This window comes from Stegostoma tigrinum, chromosome 7 (genome assembly GCF_030684315.1).
Source record: "Stegostoma tigrinum isolate sSteTig4 chromosome 7, sSteTig4.hap1, whole genome shotgun sequence".
Taxonomy (NCBI): Eukaryota; Metazoa; Chordata; class Chondrichthyes; order Orectolobiformes; family Stegostomatidae; genus Stegostoma; species Stegostoma tigrinum.
Window position 1 is genome coordinate 106271149 of NC_081360.1, and position 23578 is coordinate 106294726.

Below are 23578 nucleotides of genomic sequence, written 5' to 3' on the forward strand. Positions count from 1 at the left end.
TTGCTCTCAACCCTCTGTCTGAAACAAATGCAGAGTGTGCGGGAGAAACTCAGCAGTATCTATGGAGACAGACAAACAGAGTTATTGTTTTGAGGCAGCTATGACTCTTCCTCAGAACTTTCTTTTTCCTTATGTCCATCTGCTCTCAGGTATCTCCAGGAGTACATAGCTCTGGGCACTGGTGGTGGGCTGTATCACTTCCGAGACCAGATCCTGTTTGGAAACCCAGAGAAATTCTTTGTCATGAACACAGATGTTTGCTGTGAGTTTCCCCTGATGGAGATGATGGAATTCCAGCAAGCTCGAGGTCACATCAACTCATTCGTCATGTTGGGGACAACTGTAAGAAAATTGTTACAACCTTTTGAAGAAAGCCTTGGAAATTTCTATTTGGGGTTAGAGTTTAGGGAACGGTGGTACAGGGTAGTGGTTTAGGGGCAGAGCAGTGGGGAGTGGTTCAGAGGGAAGGTGGTTGAGGTGTAGACAGAGGGATGGAGGTTCAGTCTTCGATGGGTGAGGCTGGTGTAGTTTTTATCCATTCATGGGATGTAGGCATCGCTGGCTGGCCCAGCATTTATTGCTCGTCCCAAATTGCTCTGGAGAAGTTGGTGTGACCTGTTGCTTTGGACCACTGCAGTTCCTGTGTCAGTGGGGCCCCCCAGTGCCATCAGTGATGGATTTCCCAGATTCTGACCCAGCGACAGTGAAGGAACGGTGATGTATTTCCCAGTCAGGATGGGGAGTGGCTTGGAGGGGAACTTGCAGGGGGTGGTGTTCCCATGTATCTGCTGCCCTTGTCCTTCTCTAGATGGAAATGGATTTGGAAGGTGCTGCCTGAGGATCTTTGGTGAATTTCTGCATTGCATCTTGTAGATAGTACACACTGCTGCTACTGAGTGTCGGGGGTGGAGGGGAGTGGGATGTTTGTGGATGTGGTGCCAATCAAGTGGCTGCTTTGTCCTGGATGGTGTCGAGCTTCTTGAGTGTTGTTGGGGCTATACCCATCCAGGCTAGTGGGGAGTATTCCATCACACTCCTGCCTTGTGCCTTGTAGATGGTGGACAGCTTTGGGGAGTCAGGAGGTGTTATTCACTGCAGGATTCCTAGCTTGTGTGCTGCTCTTATAACTGCTGTGTTTATGTGGCAAATCCATTTGAGTTTCTGTTCAATGATAAGCCCAGCAGGATGTTGATAGTAGGGCATTCAGTGATAATAACACCATTGATCTTACAAACATGATGGGTCGAATGGTCTCCTTCTGTACTGTGAAATTCTACAATTCAAGTGGGCAATTGTTACATTTCTGTCTTTTTGAGACAGTCATTGCCTGACACTTGTGCGGTGTAAATATTATGGTGTGAGATGTTTAGTCGAAGCCGCTTGCTAATGCTGTCCTATTGTCTCTCTGCAGGCAAACAGGAGGCAGTCAATGAATTATGGCTGCATTGTGGAGAATCAGCAGACACACGAGGTGAGCCTCTTGCTCTGTCACAGCCCACGACAAGCTCTGGGGACAGCGTGTAGGCCTCATTTAGCACAAGCTGCTTCTGTTACACACAATGTATGGGGAGGTGATGGCCTAGTGGTATTATCACGGGACTATTAATCCAGAGACCCAGATAATGTTCTGCATCCTGCCATGGCAGATGATGGAATTTGAATTCAATGTAAAGAATTCTGAAATTAAGAATCTAATGATTGTTGGAAAAATCCATCTAGTTCACTAATGTCCTTTCGAGAAGGAAACTGCCATCCTTACCTGGGCTGGTCTACATGTGACTCCAGACCCACAGCAATGTGGTTGACTCTGAACTGGCCTCTGGGCAACTAGGGATGGACAATAAATGCTGCTTGGTCAGCCATGTCCTCATCCCATGAATGAATGAAAAATAGAAACTCACTGTGCAATATGGAGTGTGCTGACACACCAGCACCCCACCCATCCCTTCCCAAGAGTAACAGTTCGTTTGTACAGCCACCTACAGACTCACCCTGAGAGTGAAAGAGAGTCAGCTTTGTCAGTGAGGGACCACCAATGATGCTGTTGACTCTGGTGTTAGTGCTACACGCAGCTACACGGTCCTCCCAGACTATCTCCCCTGCCTCCATCCCCATAACCAACTACTCTTCCGTCTATCATGCAGCACCCAGCTTTTCCCATAAATGGACCTACACTATCCACCTCCCCCACTCCCTGTGGTTTCCCCACAATCTCACCACTCTGTGGGGAAAGCTGTTTCTCAGGTTTGCACTTCCCACATCAGAAAGCAATGTAGAGGAATATATCAGTCTTATATCAGTCTTGTAAGGGCTTTGGTGCAGATTCACCAGAATGATAACTGGGGCTGAAAGGGTTAAGTCTGAGGATAGGTTGCAGAGACTGAGTAGTTATTCCCTCTGGTGTAGAAGGTTGAATTGAGGTGTTTGAGATGATAGGGTCAGTAGAGAACCCCATTAAAATTGGAGCTTGGTCATTCAGGATTGTTGTGAAAACACTTGCTCTCCAAAAAGGGGGTGAAAATCTGGAACCCTTCCATACCTTACCATGCCGTCTGCAACCAGTGCCCCCCCAGCCACAAAACTATACAGGCTGCTGATGAGTGGAGTTTCTCAGACTGCGATGGATAGGTTTCTGAGGGATAAAGGGATCAGTGATTTGGGGATTGGATGGATAACTGGACCGGAGATGTAAATCCAACAGAACGAGTTTCTTCGAATCCCTACAGTGTGGAAACATGCCCTTCAGCCCAACAAGTCCACACCGACGCACCCCCCCTGTAACCCACCTAACCTACACATCCCTGAACACAATGGGCAATTTCCCACGGCCGATCCACCTAGCCTGCATATCTTTGAACTGTAGGTGGAAACTGGAGGAAACCCACGCAGACACGGGGAGAATGTGCAAACTCCACACAGACAGTCGCCCGAGGCTGGAATTGAACGTGGTTCCCTGATGCTGTGAGGCTGCAGTGTTAACCACTGAAACACCGTGCCACCCTGTTGTTGAATGTTTTTCCTGTTCGGAAGCGAAGTTTGTAAGATTTAAATGCCCATTGTTGGTGTGGTTTGACAGACTGGATAGAAAGAAACAAGAGATGAAATGGGGACAGTTTGCTTTTTTGCAGCAAGTTGTTCTGACTGCGAATGTGCTGCCTGAAACGACAAAGACAGCAAATTCCTAAAGCGAATGGGATAAATATTAGAAAGAACAAAAAGTCTAGGTTTTGGGGAAAAGAGCAGGGAAGTAGGAATAATTGGATTGATTCTTCACAGAGCGGGCACAGACATGATAGATTGAATGGCCTCCTCACATTTTGTCTGGTTCTGTAGTCCTGCAAGCAGCACCTGATCACGCTCCTGTAAGATCCAATCGGAATGTCATCAGCTTTTAATGTCTGCCTTGAGGAGGTAGACCAGCAGTTTACATGAAATAAAGTGTGCGTGAGAGTATTGCATTCCTTTAGTCTGTACTGTTTCCTGGAGTCAACCTGCAAACCACTGACCTTTCACCAGGGAGTGGGTTGTTTCAGTCTGTTTCCCCTTTATATCATTTCCATCTTTGTCCCTCCTTCAGCCAAAGTGGAGGAACGTGGGGGTGTGTGAGTCACTCGCAAATTCATAATTTATTCCCTGTCCCTAGCTGCCCCTTGAGAAGGTGGGGGTGAGTTGCCTTCTTGAACTGCTGCAGTCCATGTGCTGTGGGTTGACCCACAATGCCCTTAGGGATGGAATTCCAGGATTCTGACCCAGTGACACTGAAGGAACGGCGATATATTTCCAAGTCAGGATGGGGAGTGGCTCGGAGGGGAACTTGCAGGGGGTGGTGTTCCCATGTATCTGCTGCCCCTTGTCCTTCTAGATGGAAGTGGTGATGGGTTTGGAAGGTCAGAATGGTGAAGGGAACTTGCAGGGGGTAGTGTTCCCATGTACCTGCTGCCCATGTTTTTGGCATTAGACGTTCTGTACAAGAGTCATACCAGGCCCTAAATGGAGGAAGTGAATGTATAAAATGGATGCTGAGCAAGTGGGCAGCTTCATCCTGGACGGTGTTTGAGCTTGTTGGTTCTGGGTGAGCAGTGATCGGGGGGTGCAGCCTGAGCTGTAGTTATCAATGCCCTGTGCACGGTGCTGCTATGTTGGGTCCTAAATATACTCTCCTGTTCTCCTTTTGCAGGTTCTGCATTACGTAGAAAAGCCAAGCACCTTTGTCAGTGACATCATTAATTGTGGAATATACCTCTTCACCCCGGATATTTTCCAGTACATCGGAGAAGTGTTCAAGAAAAACCAGCAGGACCTCTCTATGTGAGTACAGCAGATATATAAGGTGCTTGATCATCAGGCAAACTGTCCTGCCACTCGCACTGTACCTGCCAGCAGCAGCACCCAGGAGATTAAAGTGCTCCCCTCAGTGCTTCTATCACAGGCTTCCCATCATTTGTCGGCTCTCTTTCCATCTCCTAATCCTCCATTTCCTATTCAAACTCTCAGTTTGGAGATAGGGGTTTGTGTTTCAACCCAGCACCAGAGATGTGAGGTCCTGGCATCGTACCGCACAGAGTTCAGTCATCATGCCTTTTTAAAAGAGTTTTCCAATTCACCTACTCTGCTATTCTTTTACTGTGACCAATTGAATTCCAACCTTTAGAATATTTCTGCGATTGTCACCCTTTCAGGCACAAAACCCAGCCTGACTAAGCACTATTGACCCGAGCTCCCCTTCCCTGGTTTGCTTTGTGTTAAATGGGTTCAGCAACGTGGCCACAACACAGGGCAGAGACCAGAGCTAGCTCCGACCCCTCGATCTTTGTGCTTGCAGGAGGAGGGATGTCACTAGTCTCTGAGAGGAAATGAATGAAGTCACCACCCTGTTAGAATGCGGCTCAGTCTGTCGGTCCCGACCCAGCTCTTAAAGGGTAGAAACAACATTCCCCATTTGGCTGATCCCTCCCTCCGTTTCGGTTTGATGAAGTACAAAGTTAGATTATCACTCCTGCCTTCCTATTCCCCTGAATATCTGTGTACTGAAAGCATGGCTCAACTTTATTACAGCGGTCTTTCATTTCTCATCTCTTTCTCTCTTTCTCGGTTGTGCCTTCTTTCCTTTGCCTGCCCGACTCTCAGGTATCCTTTTGTTGGGTGAGTTTGGCTCTGGCAGTGTAATCTGCTCTGTAGGGCTTGTTAATCCTGGCACATTCCCATCCAGGCTCCAAGCCACAGCCCCTCCTCCCTTAGAATAATTGACTCCAAGATCATTTATTAAATGTCATTGTCATCAGCCAGCGATGTGTCTGAACAGTGGAGAAGGTTCAGGACTAACGAATGGCTGAGGTGGGTGAGCAGGCACAATGAACAGTGGAGGCTGGAATGTTGACCGTGGTCTGGACGATAATTGTGATGGAGTGGTCTGTCAGTCGTACATCACTCTGGTTTGAGGGCAGCTGCAGACATTGTGTTCAGCCCTGCGCTCCTGTGGAGGGCGATATCAACCTTGGAGCAGGAGCAGCACAGAATGATCCCAGGGTTAACAGAAGTAAACGACCAGGACAGGTTGCAGAAAGTGGGTCAGTGTCTTCTCGTGCACTGAAGGGTGGACCTGGTTGAGGTGCTTGAATTATATAGGGTTTTGATGAAGTTGCTCAGGAGAAGCTATGCCTCCTGGTGTGAGGAAGGGATTTGGAATAGAACATAGAACTGTACAGCGCAGAACAGGTCCTTCGGCCCTCAATGTTGCGCCGACCTGTGAACTAATCTAAGCCCCTCTCCCTACACTATCCCATCATCATCCATTATCCAGGACATTAGCCTTAGTGCCAGGTAGTTCAGGGCAGAATTCCTTCCGCAAATCTGGAATACGGAGCCACAGTGAGGAAATGAAGATGGAGATTAGCCACGGTCTAACCAAATGGCAGACAATGGTCCAAGGGCCTTATCATGTACATCAGCCAGCAGTACGAGGGTCACCATGGTTAGTCCTTACCAGTAAATGTACTGTCAGCACAGGAAGCAGGCTGTTGTCCTCAAGCATTTACACTGATTCTCTCCCTCCCAGTGTCACAGTGCTGCCTGTCTCCTCCTTGTCTGAATCTGCCCTGGTTTCCTCGCTCTGTGTTTTTGTCTCTCTCACATCTGCATGGCTGTTTTCCTTTTAAATGTGGATATCTTTCAGACTAATGTTCAAATTAGGAGAAGGCCATTCAGCCCCTCAAGTCTGCTCCGTCAATCAGTAAGACCCTGGCTGATCTGACTGTAACCTCAAATTCACATTCTTACTATCCCCCATAACTCATCAACCCTCACCCTGGTCTCTCCAGCTCTGCCTTAAAAATATTCACATTCTTCCATCATCTTCTCAGATGTCCTGGGCCTCTCTCCCTCTCTCCGTCTCCTTCACTTTCACGTTCTCTCCCTCTCCTGTATGTGACATACTGACACCTGTCCATATCCATTAGCCATGCCTGGATGGGAAGGTGTTTAGAGCTGTAGCTGGTGCATGCTTTTCTGGCTGAGTGAAATGTTTCTGGTTTGGAATGTGATGTCTGACGGTGAGGAAAGCCGAGACTGAAATCGGGAACAACAGGAACCTGAGATAAAGTTAGCAAGGCCTGGAGCTGAACTAAGCCCAGTGGGGGTGAGGTGGAGGAGAGGGTGAAGCACTTTGGGGAAATTATGTCACAAGGGGAGAAGGGTTTTGTTGTGGTGGGGTGGGGATGGTGTCATGAAGGGAGGGGCTGTGCTGCAATGGGGAAGAATCTGTTGTTGGGGGGAGGGGATGAACTGTTGGTTGTAGGGGGGTAGTTGTTGAGTGAGAAGATTGTCACTGTCACTGTTTGGGGTGGAGAGGTAGGAGGTAGAGGAGGGGGTCTGGCATTGATGCACAGTGAGTGCTGAGGGTAACACAAACCTAACTGAGGTGTGGGTGAGTATTCAGCTTCAGTCAGTGTTTAGTTCACTGCTCAGTCCCCAACTGCATCTTGACTTTTGAATGTGTGAGAAAAATGTCTTTTTCCTCAGTGGTTAGCACTGCAGCCTCACAGCACCAAGGACCCGGGTTCATTCCACTCTCGGGTGACTGTCTGTCTGTTTGGAATTTGCACGTTCTCCCTGTGTCTGTGTGGGTTTCCTCCGGATGCTCCAATTTCCTCCCACAGTCCAAAGATGTGCCGGTTAGGGTGGATTGGCCACGTTAAATTGCCCGTAGTGTCCAGGGATGTGCAGGCTGGGTGGATTAGTCATGGGAAATGTAGGGTTGCAGGGCTGGGTTAGGTGGGAGGCTCATCAGAGGGTCGGTATGGAGTTGATGGGCCAAATGGCCTGCTTCCACACTGTGTCTGGATTCTACGATTGTCCCTTTGCTTGATCATTTTGCTCAGTCACATCGGATTACCTCAATGGATCAGAATTCTGAAGCCAGCATTCCAGAGCTTTGGAGGTGAAAGGGCAATGGTTTCAGATTCTCAGCCAGTCAGTACGTCTGCCTTCAGTGCAGTGACCAGCAGCTCATCAGTGGAATCTTACTACCCGGAATCCTTGTCCTGGGCCAGAGATCAGCAGTTTAGATGGAGAAACCTCGCCCTGTTTTCCAGCACCGTGATGCCGGCCTCATGGGCGAGGACCACATTCTCCAAAATTCTTTTCCCTGGCTCCACATCCACATCTCAGTTTGGAAGCAGGGGGTCAATGAGGGAGGGGCATCAGCCGTATCCATGTCCGGTCACAAATCTGTACAACTGGTGTCTCTGTGCCCCCTGAGTGGCGCATATCTGACACAAGGAGAGGGAGTGAAGGGGCTGTCAGTTTCTGATAACTTCTTCCCACAGAGAGGAGAACACAAATGGCTGGCAGCGAGCTGAGGTTATCCGCCTGGAGCAAGATATCTTCACCACCATGGCCGGCCGTGGCTTCCTCTACATTTACAAAACCGATGGCTTCTGGAGTCAGATCAAGTCAGCAGGGTGAGTGTGAACATGGCGTGAGCCAGTCTGCCCACACAGAGGCACAAGGGGGTGGGGTGATTAACCGAGACACTGACAGAGGGAAAGGTCTTCAAGGGGCACTGGGTACCAAGGCGTGGAGTAGAGAGTTTGTGGGGACACAGGTAGAGACACTAGTACACCTGAAAGAAGCAGCAGCCAGGAGAGACAGGAAAAGCATGAATTCAGAGACTAAGTGAATGAGTACCTGACAGAATGGAAATAGAGGAGATGGAGAGAAAAGGTAAACTGTGAGAAGTCCCACTTTGGGCTCAATTTGTTAATCTTAACCAGAGCATCAGTTTGATGTACAGTTTGTCTCAATGTTCTGAGATTGGCTTGGTAACATCCATTCTGAGCTCCAGATCCTGATCAAAGCTAGTTACAATCACTGGATATTGGTCTTTTCGCTGGAGTTCAGATGAATGAGGGGGGTATCTCATAGAGACTGATAACATTCTAGCAGGACTGGACAGGGTAGATGCAGGGAGGATGTTCCCGATGGTAGATGTGTGCAGAACCAGGGGTCACAGTCTGAGGATTCGGGGGAGACCATTTAGGACGGAGATGATGAGACATTTCTTCACCCCAAGAGTGGTGAGCCTGTGGGATTCATTACCACAGGAAGTAGTTGATGCCAAAACATCGAATGTATTCAAGAGGCAGCTACATGCAGCACTTGGGGCGAATGGGATCAAAGGTTATGGGGAGAAAGCAGGATTAGACTGTTGAGTTGGACGATCAGCCATGATCATGAAGAATGGCAAAGCAGGCTCGAAGGGCCGAATGGCCTCCTCCTGCTCCTATCTTTTGTGTTTCTATGACACAGGATCATTGAGAAAGGACAACCTTATAGTGCTCAGAAACAGGCTTTTTGGCCAATTATGCTAATGCCAACCAACAAACACCAAACTAAGAAAACAAAGTGTGGGGCTGGGTGAACGCAGCAGCATCTTCCTAATTAAATCTTTCGGGCCCAGACCCTTCATCAGAGGCAAAACACCAAACTACACTAATTCATTTACTTGCTCCATAGTCTACGATGCCCAGGCATTTTAACTGCTGGTCAATATGCTTCTTAAATGTTGTGAGAGTACAGCAAACATTTTGTTAACTGTCACCTGTGGGGCTAGGTGTCTGCTGGATTTTCAGATATTCTAGTTATCAAGAGAGCCGCGTAAGCGATGTAAAACCACACACTGAGTAATAGAGATGTAATACAGGGACCATACACGTCACTGTCATACTTGATATACAGCGTTGAGTGCTTAAAGAATTATGCCACTTTGCCCTAAATAAAACTTACCAGCAGAGAGCCTTCTCACTTGCTTCCTCAACTGACTACTCGGATATCGCAGAGATCGCTGGCACGTGGTAAATTTCTGGTATTTGAGGTATATAATTTTTGCCGGTTTATCGAGAATGCTAGTTCATAAGGTCCCAGTTAAAACAAACCTGGCTGGACCTTCCTCCTCCAGTATCTGAAACAGCACCTTCCATGTTTCTATCACCCTCTGGGTGAAGACACTTTTCCTCAAACCTCCACTAAACCACTTACTCCCCACATTAAACAGATGCTGTCAGGTCTTAGACATGTCTGCCATGAGAAAAAGATTCTCACAATCCATTCTGTGTGTTCCTCTCATAATTTTGTATATCTCGATCAGATTTCCCCCGTCAGCCCCCTCTGCTCCAGGGAAAACAAGCCCAGCCTATCTTGTCTCTCCCCATAACTGAGACTCTCCATCCCGGGCAAAGTCCTCTGCACCCTCTCCAGTGCATTCACATCCTTTCTATAGCACGGTGTCCAGAACTGCTCACGTTATTTCCATCTGTGGCTTAACCAATGTTTTATAAAGTTGTAACAAGATATTCCACGCCCTGGCTCATGACGGAGAGCATCTCATATGCCTTCCTCACCACCCTGTCTGCTTGCCCTTCAGGGATCTGTGGACTTCTACACCAAGGCCCCTTTGTTCCTCGGTACTGCCTAGGGCTTATCATTCATTGGAACATAGAACAAACATAGAACAATACAGCGCAGAACAGGCCCTTCGGCCCTTGATGTTGTGCCGACCTGTGAACTAATCTAAGCCCATCCCCCTTCCTCATTAGACCTCTCAAAATGTATCACCTCACAGTTATCGGGATTAAATTCCATGTGCCATTGTTCTGCCCAATTTACCAGCCGATGAATGTCAGACTGTAGCTTGAGACCATCCTCTTCATTACATCAGCACAGCTCAACAACACCCACTAATTTTCATGTCAGCTGCAAACTTCCTAATTAAACCTTTACATCCAAGTTGTTAGTATACAGAACAAACAGAAAGGGTCCCATCCCTGCGGTACGTTACTGGGCACAGGCCTCCAATCTCAAAAATCATCCTTCTACCATCACTTTTGCCTCCTGGTTGTAAGCTAGTTTGGATTCAATTTAAGATAACAAGGTTAAAATTGTATCATCCACTGTACCCGGTGTGGCTGCCTCTACATTGGGGAAACCAAGCGGAGGCTTGGGGACCGCTTTGCGGAACACCTCCGCTCGGTTCGCAATAAACAACTGCACCTCCCAGTCGCGAACCATTTCAACTCTCCCTCCCATTCCTCAGACGAAATGTCCATCATGGGCCTCCTGCAGTGCCACAATGATGCCACCCGAAGGTTGCAGGAACAGCAACTCATATTCCGGTTGGGAACCCTGCAGCCCAATGGTATCAATGTGGACTTCACAAGCTTCAAAATCTCCCCTCCCCCCCACTGCATCCCAAAACCAGCCCAGCTCGTCCCCTCCCCCCACTGCATCCCAAAACCAGCCCAGCCTGTCCCCTCCCCCCACTGCATCCCAAAACCAGCCCAGCCTGTCTCTGCCTCCCTAACCTGTTCTTCCTCTCACCCATCCCTTCCTCCCACTTCAAGCCGCACCTCCATTTCCTACCTACTAACCTCATCCCACCTCCTTGACCTGTCCATCTTCCCCGGACTGACCTATCCCCTCCCTACCTCCTCACCTATACTCTCCCCTCCACCTATCTTCTTTTCTCTCCATCTTCGGTCCGCCTCCCCCTCTCTCCCTATTTATTCCAGTTCCCTCTCCCCATTCCCCCTCTCTGATGAAGGGTCTAGGCCCGAAACGTCAGCTTTTGTGCTCCTGAGATGCTGCTTGGCCTGCTGTGTTTATCCAGCTCCACACCTTGTTATCTTAAGATAACAAGGTGTTGAGCTGGATGAACACAGCAGGCCGAGCAGGAAAGCTGACGTTTCGGGCCTAGACCCTTCTTCAGAAAATTCCTACTATCTTTGGATCCAGTTTGCCACCTTGGCTTGGATCCCATGGAGCAGCCTTCCATATGGACCGTTGTGAAAGGCCTGGCTGAGACCCATGTAAACCACATCAACTGCAGCACCCTCACCGATATATTTAATCACCTTTTCAAAAAGCTGAATTAAATTAGTCAGACAGGGTCTCCCTCTAACAAATCCGTGCTGACTATCCCTGATCAATCCCTGCCCTTTCCAAGTGTTGATTAATCCTGTCCCTCAGAAGTTTTATCGGTCATTTCCCTACCACTGATGTCAGACTAACTGCTCTGTAATTCCCTGGCCTATCTCTGCTGTCCTTCGTGAACAGAGGAACCACATTAACCATCCTCCAGTCATCTGGCACTTCACCTGTGGTCAGGCTCAGTGAGTATTAAATATCTCTGCCAGGGCCCCAGTAATCTCCTCCCTTACCTCCCATAGCAGCTCGGGATACATCTCATCAGGCCCTGGGATTTATTCACCTTCATACCCGCTGAAACATCTAATATGTCTGAAATCCCCAGCTACAATGTCTTTCTCTATGAATACAGATTACCCAGTTACCTGAGATGCACTGCTAAGAAAATACATAATTTGTTGAAACTTTTCATCTTGCACTGATAGGACATTTCGCAAGAATACCAATTCAATGGGAAGACCAACATTTATATTGCTTAAGGGGAAAGTGTTGATTGATAGGGCATTGCCTTGGAGATTGTCAGTTAAAAGCCAGATGTTGTTTAAATTTTAAACCAGACAAGGTGACTCATTCGTTCAGGTCGTTGCTCTGAGAATTGACCCCCAAACTTTCTATTTTTACTGAGTTGAAACGGGTGCAGTGTGTGGGCGTGGTCTTTCTGTCTGAACAGAGTCCTGTGTAGTAATGTATGTAGCATCCTGTACACATTAATGTGGTTCACTGCATATGTTCGAATCTGCATGCTGCTGCAATTAGTAGTATTGCATCATAAAAATAAACCAAGAACGGCACGGGCAGCACGGTGGCTCAATGGTTAGCACTGCAGCCTCACAGCACCAGGGACCAGGGTTCGATTCCAGCCTCAGGTAACCGTCTGTGTGGAGATTGCACATTCTCCCTGTGTCTGCATGGGTTTCCTCCCACAGTCCAAAGATGTGCAGGCTAGGTGGATCGGCCATGCTAAACTGCCCGCAATGTTCAGGGGTGTGTGTGGGTTATAGGGGGATGGGTCTGGGTGGGATGCTGCAAGGGGCGGTGTGGACTTGTTGGGCCGAAGGGCCTGTTTCTACACTGTAGGGAATCTAATCTAATCTTAAAAACTGTGGATGCTGGGAATATGGTAACTGAATTTCACTGTCAATGTGGTGCCAAATGTCCCAAAGACTGGTGGAAAGTATCAAACAATGAGCCCTTCCAGCTGTTCCCAGCCAGCAAGTTACTGACTGTGCCCAATTACCGCACCCATACTTGCAAATTCCCAACACATTGTTCAACATTCAATATGCTTCTCAAATTGGACAATGTTTGCTGGATAATCTTGAATATATGAGGAATTATAATGACAATCAATTTAGGATCATCAGTCGGAGTCACAATATTATGCATATACTTGAAGCTACTTGTCTTAGCATAAAGGACCCTGTTCAGAGAGAAAGACCGTGTACCCGTGCTGCAGGTTTTATAACTCATCAAACTAGGGACAGCCATTTCTCAGGGCAATAACCTGAATAAACAAGAGTCAATCTGAGATAACAAGGTGTGGAGCTGGATGAACACAACAGGCCAAGCAGCATCAGAGGAGCAGGAAAGCTGACGTTGCAGGTCTAAACCCTTCATCAGAAATGGGGATCTTCTAGACCCGAAACGTCAACCTTCCTGCTCCTCTGATGCTGCTTGGCCTGCTGTGTTCATCCAGCTCTACACCTTGTTATCTCAGATTCTCCAGCATCGGCAGTTCCCACTGTCTCTGAAACAAGAGTCAAGAGAAGTTTCACCAGCAGGTTCTTATGGAGGACGTTAAGGTGGAAAGCAAGATGGAGAGGTTTAGGCATTGGGATTAGCTACAAGCCTAGTGCTCATTAATAGAGTGTTTCATATTGGTAACAGGCAAGAAGGCAGAATCAGAGGATTGCAGAAGTCACAGAGGGTGGTAAGGCTGGAGGAAGTGACAGAGATAAAGGGCTTGGAGATGGTACTGAGGTGGAGAGTGTTGTGGGAGTTAGAGGAAATTACAGAGATAAGAAGGGGAGGGTTCAGGGGAGGTTACAGAGATGGAGAGGTTTGGAGAAGGTTAGGTAGGAGTGTTATAGAGACTGGAAGAGAATGCAGAGATAGGGATTGGTTTAGGGCTGGAGCAAGTTACAGACCTGGGGAGGGTGGTGAGATTAAAGGAGGTTACAGAGAGAGGGAAGGTGGTGAGGGTGGAGATAAGGAGGGCTATAGGAGCTGGAGGAAGTTCCAGAGGTGGGGAAGAGAATAAGGTCAGGAGGCACACTGTTGTTTAAAATTTAAATTTTAAACAAAGCCTGGCACTTAACTGTCAATAAAAATGAATGGATGCCTTCTCCATTCTCCATGCAACGTCTACCCGTCAAAGTTCATCTGCCGACCAACCAGTATTCTGCTCTCCTCCAGTATAAATACTTGCTTTCCCCTTCAATTAGTATTTCCTGTGGATTGTCCTGATGAGGGCAAGATAGAAAATTTGGACCAGAGTGAATGTTACTGAAAAAGAAGAGTGTTCTGTATGGCTGGTGATTACTGCTCCCATGTTCCCCAATACTATACAAGTAGGAATTTGAGCAGGGATGACTTGGGGCTGGCTGGGAGGAACTCTCACCCCGCAGTGTGAGGCAGCCCCCTCCTCCAAGATTAATTCCAACTCTTTGTCACTCTGCAGGTCTGCCATCTATGCCAACCGACTGTACCTTAACCAATACCAGAAAACCCACCCTGATCGGCTGGCAAAGGATGAACCAGATGGTCCCAGAATCCTTGGTATGTGTCTAAACACCAACACTGCCTTTACATAGAACCGCTGATCGTGTAAAGTAACTGAAAGTGCTTCACAGGAAAGTGTCAAAGAATGTTTAACACCAAGCAGTTAGAGAAATATTAGGACAGGTGATTAAGAGTTTCACCAGCAGGTTCTTATGGAGGATGTTAAGGTGGAAAGCAAGATGGAGAGGTTTAGGCATTAGGGATTAGCTACAATCCTAGTGCTCATTAGTAGAGTGTTTCATATTGGTAACAGGCAAGAAGGCAGAATCAGAAGATTGCAGAAGTCACAGAGGGTGGTAAAGCTGGAGGAGGTGACAGAGATAAAGGGCTTGGAGATGGCACTGAGGTGGAGAGTGTTGTGGGAGTTGGAGGAAATTACAGAGATAAGAAGGGGAGGGTTCGGGGAGGTTACAGAGATGGAGAGGTTTGGAGAAGGTTAGGTAGGAGTGTTATAGAGACTGGAAGAGAATGCAGAGATAGGGATTGGTTTAGGGCTGGAGCAAGTTACAGACCTGGGGAGGGTGGTGAGATTAAAGGAGGTTACAGAGAGAGGGAAGGTGGTGAGAGTGGGAGATAAGGAGGACTATAGGAGCTGGAGGAAGTTCCAGAGGTGGGGAAGAGAATAATGTCAAGAGGCACACTGTTGGCATTACTCTGCATCACAAATCAGCCATCCAGCCAACTGAGCTAAGTGACCCCCTTGCAGGCGGTAGGGAAAGCAAATGGAATGTCCTTTATTTCAAAGGGAATCGGGATGGTGTTACAATAACTACAAGGCAGTAGTCCGACCACAGCCGGAATACTGTGAACAGTTTTGGGTCCCTTATCCAAGGAAAGAGGCTGTGCAGAGAAGTTTCACTCGGCTGATAGCAGGTATGGACGGACTGTCTAATCAGGAGAGCTTGAGTACCCATTGGAATTTAGAAGAATGGGAGGTGACCTAATTGGAAGTGACAGATTCAAAGGGGCCTCGACAGGGGAGACATGGAAAGGTTCTTTCCCCTTGTGGGAAAGTCTGCAACCAGGGGGCATCATCTCAGAGTAAGGGGTGACACATTTAAGACAGAGATGAGGAGGAATTTGTTCAGGGTTGAGCCTGTGTAATTCTTTACCACAAAGGGCTGTCAAGGCTGGGCCATTTAAATATATTCAAGGCTGAGATAGATTTTTAATTAGTGAGCGAATCGTTGGTTGTGATAAAGATGGGAAAATGGAATTGAGAATTATCAGATCAGCCATGATCTCATTGGAATAGGCTGAATGGCCTACATCTGCTCCAGGGTCTTTTAAACAAATCAGCACCACTAGGTAGCAGAGCTCAGAGAGGGTGGGGGTGGGCTTCAGAATTTTGACTCTTCAAATATAACGATGCCTCTGAGATAACAAGGTGTGGAGCTGGATGAACACAGCAGGCCAAGCAGCATCAGAGGGGCAGGAAAGCTTTTGTGCTCCTGAGATGCTGCTTGGCCTGCTGTGTTCATCCAGCTCCACACTTTATTATCTTGGACTCTCCAGCATCGGCAGTTCCAACTATCTCTGATAACGATGCCTCTGGTGTTTTTTTTGTTAACAGGTAATGTTTATATCCATCCGACAGCACACATCGATCCCACAGCTGTGGTGAGTTGCCCATTGAAAGTTCATAGATTTGTGCAGTCCTCAAGCACTGAATGAGGCCATTCTGCCCTCTGAGGCCTCTGCTGGCTCTTTGGAACATATAACGTGTTGAACTGAACACCCTCCTGCCCTGAAAGTTTTTCCCTCCAACTATTTCTCTGATTCCCTGTTGAATGGTATTCATGGATCAGGCAGTGTGCTTAGATCAAGGGAACTGACAGAGGATCAAGTATTAACATGTCCCCTCTGGTTACTGATCCTGCTACCATTGTCTCTCCGTGGCCTGTGATGCTAAAATGAATAGTAGAGCAAAGCGTGCAGCTGACTCTGAAAGTTTGCAGAGGGATCTAAATAGTTTAAGTGAGTTGGCGTAGGTCTGGCAGGTGGAGGACAATGTTGATAAATGTGAAGACATCCATTTTGCTAGGAATAACAGTAAAAGGAGACTATTATTTGAATGGTAAAAAATTGCAGCATGTTGCTGTGCAGAGGGACCTGGGTGTCTTTGTGCACGAATAACAAATGGTTGGTTTGCAGGTGCAGCGGGTAATTAAGGCAGCAAATGGAATATTGTCCTTCATTGTGAGACGGATGGGGTTTAAAACAGGGAGGCTATGCTGCAGCTGTATAAGGAGCTGGTGAGGCCACACCTGGGGTCCTGTGTGCAGTTTTGGTCTCCTTACTTGAGAAAGGATGTCCTGGCGCTGGAGGGGGTGCAGAGGAGGTTCACCAGGTGGGTTCCAGAGTTGAGAGGGTTGGATTATGAGGAGAGATAGAGCGGACTGGGACTGTACTCATTTGGAATTTAGAAAAATGAGGAGTATCTTGTAGAAACATATAACATTTTGAAGGGAATAGATAAGATAGAAGCAGGGAGGGTGGTTCCACTGATGAGAAACTAGAACAAGGGGCACAGCCTCAAAATGAGGGGGAGCAGATTTAGGACTGAGCTGAGGAGGAACCTCTTCACCCAAAGGGTTGTGAATCTGTGGAATTCCCTGCCCAGTGAAACAGCTGAGACTACCTTGTTGGATGGTTTTAAAGCTAAGATAGGTATAGATTGAATAATAAAGGAATTAAGGGTTATGGTGAGAGAGTGGGTAAGTGGAGCTGAGGCCATGAAAAGATCAGCCATGATGTTATTGAATGGTGGAGCAGGCTCAAAGGGCCAAACAGCCTACTCCTGCGATAATGGGAACTGCAGATGCTGGAGAACTCTGATGAAGGGTCTAGGCCCGAAACGTCAGCTTTTGTGCTCCTGAGATGCTGCTTGGCCTGCTGTGTTCATCCAGCCTCACATTTTATTAGCCTACTCCTGCTCCTGTTTCTTGTGTTGTCTTTGTGCTGACATCTCCATGGTTTCTGTTTATCCTCAGCTAGGTCCAAACGTCACCATCAGTACGGGAGTGACAATCGGAGCGGGTGTTCGAGTCAGAGAGTCCATCATCTTACATGGAGCCACACTACAGGTAGGGCAGAGTTCCCTCTGCTGCAAATCTCAGACACAAATTTCACAGTCTGCTGGGAGCTGTGAGAGGAAGTAAACTGACAGGAGTCGAAGGTCAGTAAGTACAGTGTTTAAAATGACAGCGTGGAGGAGGAAGGGTGAGGGAGAATTTGGATCTTATGGACCATCTGTTGGAGAAATCGGGTGATGTCAACTGTGGGGACCTGAAGTTTTCAAATGAATTATAAGAATCTCCATGCACTGCCCCCATCTGAGACTCCCCAGGACAGAGACAGCACAGAGTTAGATACAGCGAAGCTCCCTGTACCCTGTTGGATTTGGCGAATGTTGTGTCTAACGCAGTATCTTCAGAGTGATTAGAGAAAAGGACTCACTGTCTGCTCAGTACATACAAGTGGGGGCTGATTTGGGCAAGGCTGAGACACCTCTAGTTGGGCGCAGGGTGCAGAGACGGCGGGATCAGGTGTGTAAAAATCACTTGGAGCAAGGGGCCTTGCAGATGCTGCGTGCAGAGAGTCTGAGTGACCTTATTGCCTGTTCTCCAGGACCACAGCTGTGTGCTGAATTGTATCGTGGGTTGGGACAGCTCCATCGGCAAATGGTCAAGAGTCGAAGGAACCCCAAGTGACCCCAACCCCAATGACCCCCATGCCAAGATTGACAGCGAAACGCTCTTCAGCGATGGGAAACTCAATCCTTCAATAACGATACTTGGTAAGAACAGCTATTGAGAGACTGGTGCCTGTGTCTCTCGGCTGACTGGGAAAACCTTGTGCACCATTCTTACTGACCCTCTGTTGGTGCAACGCTCTGCCGGGAGTGTTACTGGGAACCCAGAGCTCTGGGTTGGGGCCGGGATTGGGATCAGGATCCACTTGCTCCATGATTGTTGTGTTACTGCCTGAGGCTTGGCTCACACTGCTGTGTTGCCTTACATGCTGATGTTTTCTTTTCCTCTCTGCAGGGTGTAATGTCAGTATTCCCTCTGAGGTGATCATCCTGAACTCCATTGTCCTGCCTCACAAGGAGCTGAATCGTAGCTTCAAGAACCAGATTATTCTATAGCCTGAGCTCAGCTGATTACTCAGGTCCAGAGCAAACAGTAACTGTTAGTGCCTCCTGAAACTGTCTGACCTGTGCCTACATCGGACGTACATACTGATTTCAGCATTGTTACTTTACAGACCTGTGTAAACCTACTCCGCTATTCTTCAGTTATGGAAACCAGAATTGATTCTTAAGCCCAAGTGCCCAGTCCTGTGTCCTCTTTCGCTCCCCCCCCCCCCCCCCCAAAATCACTGACACTACCCACCCATTTAATCCCCCTACCACAGTCCCACACTCTCCTCCTTCCCCGTGCTGACCCCTCTCCATTCCCCCAAGTGTATCGCTGTGTGTTCTAAACTCCCTCTGCCTGGTATCTCTCACTGTTTGTGGTCACCCTTCAGTACTCAGCAGGTTACAGGCTTTGAGACTGTAGCTGACTGTACCGTAGAGTTTCTCAGATCCTGCTTCAAGTTTATTTCCTCACTCTCTCCAGTTTCAGTGGGTTTTGTTCAAATTCAGGTGTCACAATTATTGAATCTTCCACTGTGTTAGGGAGATAAAATAGGATGATTTGATGGGGATGCTTTGTGGTGGTGGGGGGGGGGGGGGGGTGTTGCTGTTGAATTGGCGAATAAAGAGAATTATGTACTGTGCTTTTTCAGACTAGTTTACAAACTGGCCTCCTTTACTGACCCTCCACCAAACAAAATCATGGAAACAGACAGGGTAATGATAGTGGGGTAGGGGACCCATGTTTGTGAAAACAGAGCGTAGGGTTGGGGGGGGGGGGGGGAGAGAGAGAAGGGGGAGAGAAGGAGAAAGGATCAGGCCCACTCTTTGCTGCATTTTATGGGTTTGAAAAAAAATCTAACTCCAAACCTCAGGCTAATTCCAGTATGCACTACCCTTCCAACACTGTCCCACTGCACCTTCACATGTACAGCTGCAGTAGACAGCACAGAACTAGATACGTGGCATAGTCAGTCCTCCTCAGCCCCACTGCTCCTAAATTCGGAGATGACCATCCACTGGACTGGAAGCTGTGATTGGGTCTTAGCTTCTCTATTATAGCAGAAGCTGGCAATCATGTTCAACTGCAGATGGTAGACAGACTGACCAGCAAGCTCAAAGCCTGGCCCCCTAGAGAAAGGAGCTAATCATGATCAAAAGTAGGAGGTTTCCAGCAACAGGAATGCTGCTGGTTTCCAAAAGGAACTGACAGAGGTGGGGTATTGCAGGTGGAGAGTGTCTTTGTTGGGAGTTTGAAATCTGCTGTGTGGTAGCAGTGGTGGGAGTTGGTTAGGTCACTTAGTACTGTCAACCAACTGACCAGCTGAGTGCCACCACAGCCTGGGTCATTTGGCCAAGGCTACCACAATGGACACTCATCCCACCTGTCCCTTCACCTCAGACAGTGACCCTTAGATTAAACCACCATCAGTCTCCTACCAGAACTCAGACCAGCCCCATCTGTAGTCTTCTTGGACTATGGCGACTTCACAGTAAGTGGTAGGAAATTCAGTGGAAACTCGGACAGCAAGGAGGTGGTTTAGAGTGCCTCAGAAAGAGCAAGCAAGCGAATCTAAACTAATTCACGTAGGAAGTGTGGGCCTTGCTGGCTGGACCATAGAGTCAGCTATACCACACAGAAATAGACCCTTCAACAGATGAGATATCCTATATAAATCCAGTCCCATTTGCCAGCATTTGCCCCTATCCCTCTAACCCCTTCATGTACCCATGCAGATGCATTTTAAATGTTGTAAACGTACCAGCCCCCACCACTTCCTCTGGCAGCTCATTCCATACACACACCACTCTTTAAAGGGGAGCTGAGGGGTAACTTTTCCCCTCTCACTGTAAACCTATCCCCTTTACTTTTGGACTCCCAAACTGTGGGGTGTGGGAACCTTTTTACCCAATCCTCATGATTTTATAAATCTCTATAAAGGTCACCCCTCAGCCTCCAACACTCCAGGGAGGATAGCCCCAACCTATCCAGAGAGAGTAGGAACTGCAGATGCTGAAGAATCTGAGATAACAAAGTGTAGAGCTGGATGAACACATGGGTTGCTGGATGATAGGAACCCTGCAGCCCAATGGTATCAATGTGGACTCCACAAGCTTCAAAATCTCCCCTCCCAAAGCCAGCCTAGCTTGTCCCCACTTCCCTAACCTGTCCTTCCTCCCCCCATCCCCATCCCCATCTCCATCTCCAACCTGACCCCTATCTCCTAAACTCATCCCACCCTCTTGACCTGTTTCTCCCCCCACCCGCTCCCTGGACCAACCTATCCCCTCCTTAACTCCCCACCTACACAACTGGACTGGCACTCCCTACCCACCTCTGACCTGTCTGTCTCCTCTCCACCTCCTCCTCCCTTTTTATTTCAGAACCCCCTTCCCCTCCCCCATTTCTGAAGAAGGGTCTAGGCCTGATACGTCAGCTTTCCTGCTGCTAGCCCTGTGTTCATCCAGCTCTATACCTTATCCCAACCTATCCAGTCTCTCCTTAACAAATCCTGGCAACATCCTTGTAAATCTTCTCTGAACCATTTCTAATAACATCCTTTGGCAGGGAGACCAGAATTGCATGCAATACTCAAAGCAGCGAAACCAATGTCCTGTACAGCTGCAAAGTGACCTTCCATCTCCTGTATTCGAATGCACTGACCAATAAAAGGCAAGCACACCAGACACCAGCTTCACTATCCTGTCCACCAGTGACTCCACTTTCAATGAACCTGCACTTTGCCCATCTCAAGGGCAAACAGGATGGGGGTGAGTGCTTCACTCACCTGCCCGCACTGTGTAAAGATAGAAATAAGAGGCAGCTATTCAGCTGAAGAGAGTGTATTCCAGCATTGAACAATGTCAGGGTGCAGGCAGGTTTATACCACTAAACCTCCAGTACAGAACCACACCAAAAATCAGATTTTAAATGTTGGCCACTGATGGTTCAAGTTTAATTCACCATGCTATACGACAGGAAAGGCAATTTGAAAAAGGAGACAAATCATTTAATCAATGCTAACATTTTATTTCACACTATTTGACAGAGTCTCAATAAACAGACTCCCAGACTTCTCCATTTACTGTTACTCATTGGGTCAATTAGAAAACATTAGGTTTAGGTAAGGAGTCACTTTTGCAACCCCACCTTGGCCCAGGGTTAGGGGTTGGGGTGTCTGATCACCTGCTAGCTCCTCCCAATGGGCAGTACTGACTCGATGTGGGGTGGGGGGTGGCTGTAGTGGAGGGAACGAGGCATGGTGAATGTCCAGTGAAGATTCAGACAAAGGTCCTCACTGGCTTCTGTTTTAGCTCAGTGTTGGTGATGGGAAGATCTTCCCAGAGCTACAAGAATGCACAAAAAAAATAGGAAAGACATTAGTGACACCTCACCTCCTACATAGGCCCCAGTCTCCACAGCAGGTACTCACATTGCTAGGATTCCAGGGGGTATCCAGCAGCCAGGAGATCGATTCACCAGCTCAGCTGCTTCAGGGGAAGTCAACGGTTTAAACACATGCCCTGAAAAACGGGAGGAAGAGTTAGAGATGGAAATAGTTGCCGAGGGAGGGGTAGGACAGACAGACACCACCCTACACTGAGGCAAGACTCTACGGGACACAAATCGCTCAACTGCGGTACAGAGAGAGTGAGTGTGAAAGAAACTGTATGTGCCAAAGCAGCCTGTCACTATCAGAGGCCAATCATAGAATGAAGTGTGGAAGCAGGCCATTTGACCCATCAAATCCACATCGACCCTTGAAAAAGCATCCCACCCAGACCCGTGCCTGTATCTGTGTGTTTCCCATGGCTAATCCACCTAACCTGCACATCTTTGGACCGTGAGAGGAAACCCATACAGACTGAGAATGTGCAAACACCACACAGAGTTGCAAGGCTGGAATTGAATCCTGGTGCTGAGGCAGCAGCACTAAACACCGTGGTCAGAGATAATGGGAACTGCAGATGCTGGAGAATCCAAGATGATAAAGTGTGAAGCTGGATGAACACAGCAGGCCAAGCAGCATCTCAGGAGCACAAAAGCTGACGTTTCGGGCGCAGACCCTTCATCAGAAAAGGGGGATGGGGAGAGGGTTCTGGAATAAATAGGGAGAGAGGAGGAGGCGGACCGAAGATGGACGAGAGAGATTCCCTGAGGTTGGTCCAGAGGGAGGAGGGTAACTTCTTCAGGTTAGGCATCCCTGGAAGAGGCTTCGCAGTGAGGTTAAAATTGTATCAGAGATAATGGGAACTGCAGATGCTGGAAGTCCATAAGACCATGAGACATAGGAGTGGAAGTAAGGCCATTCGGCCCATCAAGCCCACTCTGCCATTTAAATCATGGTTGATGGGCATTTCAACTCCACTTCCCTGACTCTCCCCGTAGCCTTTGATTCCTTGTGAGATCAAGAATTTGTCGATCTCTGCGTCCACTGCACTCCGCGGCAATGAATTCCACAATCCCACCACTCTCTGGCTGAAGAAGTGTCATCTCATTTCTGTTTTAAGTTTACCCCCTCTAATTTTAAGGCTATGCCCACGGGTCCTAGTCTCCCCGCCTAACGGAAACAATTTCCCAGCGTCCACCCCTTCTAAACCATACATTATCTTGTAAGTTTCTATTAGATCTCCCCTCAACCTTCTAAACTCTAATGAATACAACCCCAGGATCCTCAGCCGTTCATCGTACGTTAAACATACCATTCCAGGGATCATCCGTGTGAATCTCTGCTGGACATGCTCCAGGGCTAGTATGTCCTTCCTGAGGTGTGGGGCCCAAAATTGGACACAGTATTCTAAATGGGGCCTAACTAGAGCTTTATAAAGCCTCAGAAGCACATCGCTGCTTTTATATTCCAACCCTCTTGAGAAAAACGACAACATTACATTCACTTTCTTAATTATGGACTCTACCTGCAAGTTAACTCGTAGACAATCCTGGACCAACACTCCCAGATCCCTTTGCACTTCTGATCTGCGACTTTTCTCACTGTTTAGAAAATAGCCCGTGCCTGTATTCTTTTTTCCAAAGTCCAAAACCTCACATTTACTCACATTGAATTTCAGCCATTTCCTGGACCACTCTCCTAAACTGTCTAAATCTTTCTGCAGCTTCCCCACCTCAGTACTACCTGCCTGTCCACCCATCTTTGTACCATCGGCAAACTTCGCCAG

The 23578-nt window shown here is 48.0% G+C and overlaps 1 protein-coding gene across 2 annotated transcripts in view; it reads left to right on the top strand.

Moving 5' to 3' along the window:
- gmppaa (GDP-mannose pyrophosphorylase Aa) overlaps positions 1–18591 on the top strand; it is a 28626-nt gene extending 10035 nt beyond the window's left edge. For both annotated transcript variants that reach the window (XM_059647622.1, XM_059647623.1), the window contains 9 exons: positions 150–342; positions 1412–1471; positions 4178–4308; positions 7824–7958; positions 14159–14256; positions 15833–15879; positions 17253–17345; positions 17890–18058; positions 18309–18591. In XM_059647622.1, the coding sequence (XP_059503605.1) occupies positions 150–342; positions 1412–1471; positions 4178–4308; positions 7824–7958; positions 14159–14256; positions 15833–15879; positions 17253–17345; positions 17890–18058; positions 18309–18409 (1027 nt within the window). In that variant the 3' untranslated portion in view covers positions 18410–18591. The remainder of the gene's footprint in view (positions 1–149; positions 343–1411; positions 1472–4177; positions 4309–7823; positions 7959–14158; positions 14257–15832; positions 15880–17252; positions 17346–17889; positions 18059–18308) is intronic.
- Positions 18592–23578: the final 4987 nt, after the last annotated feature.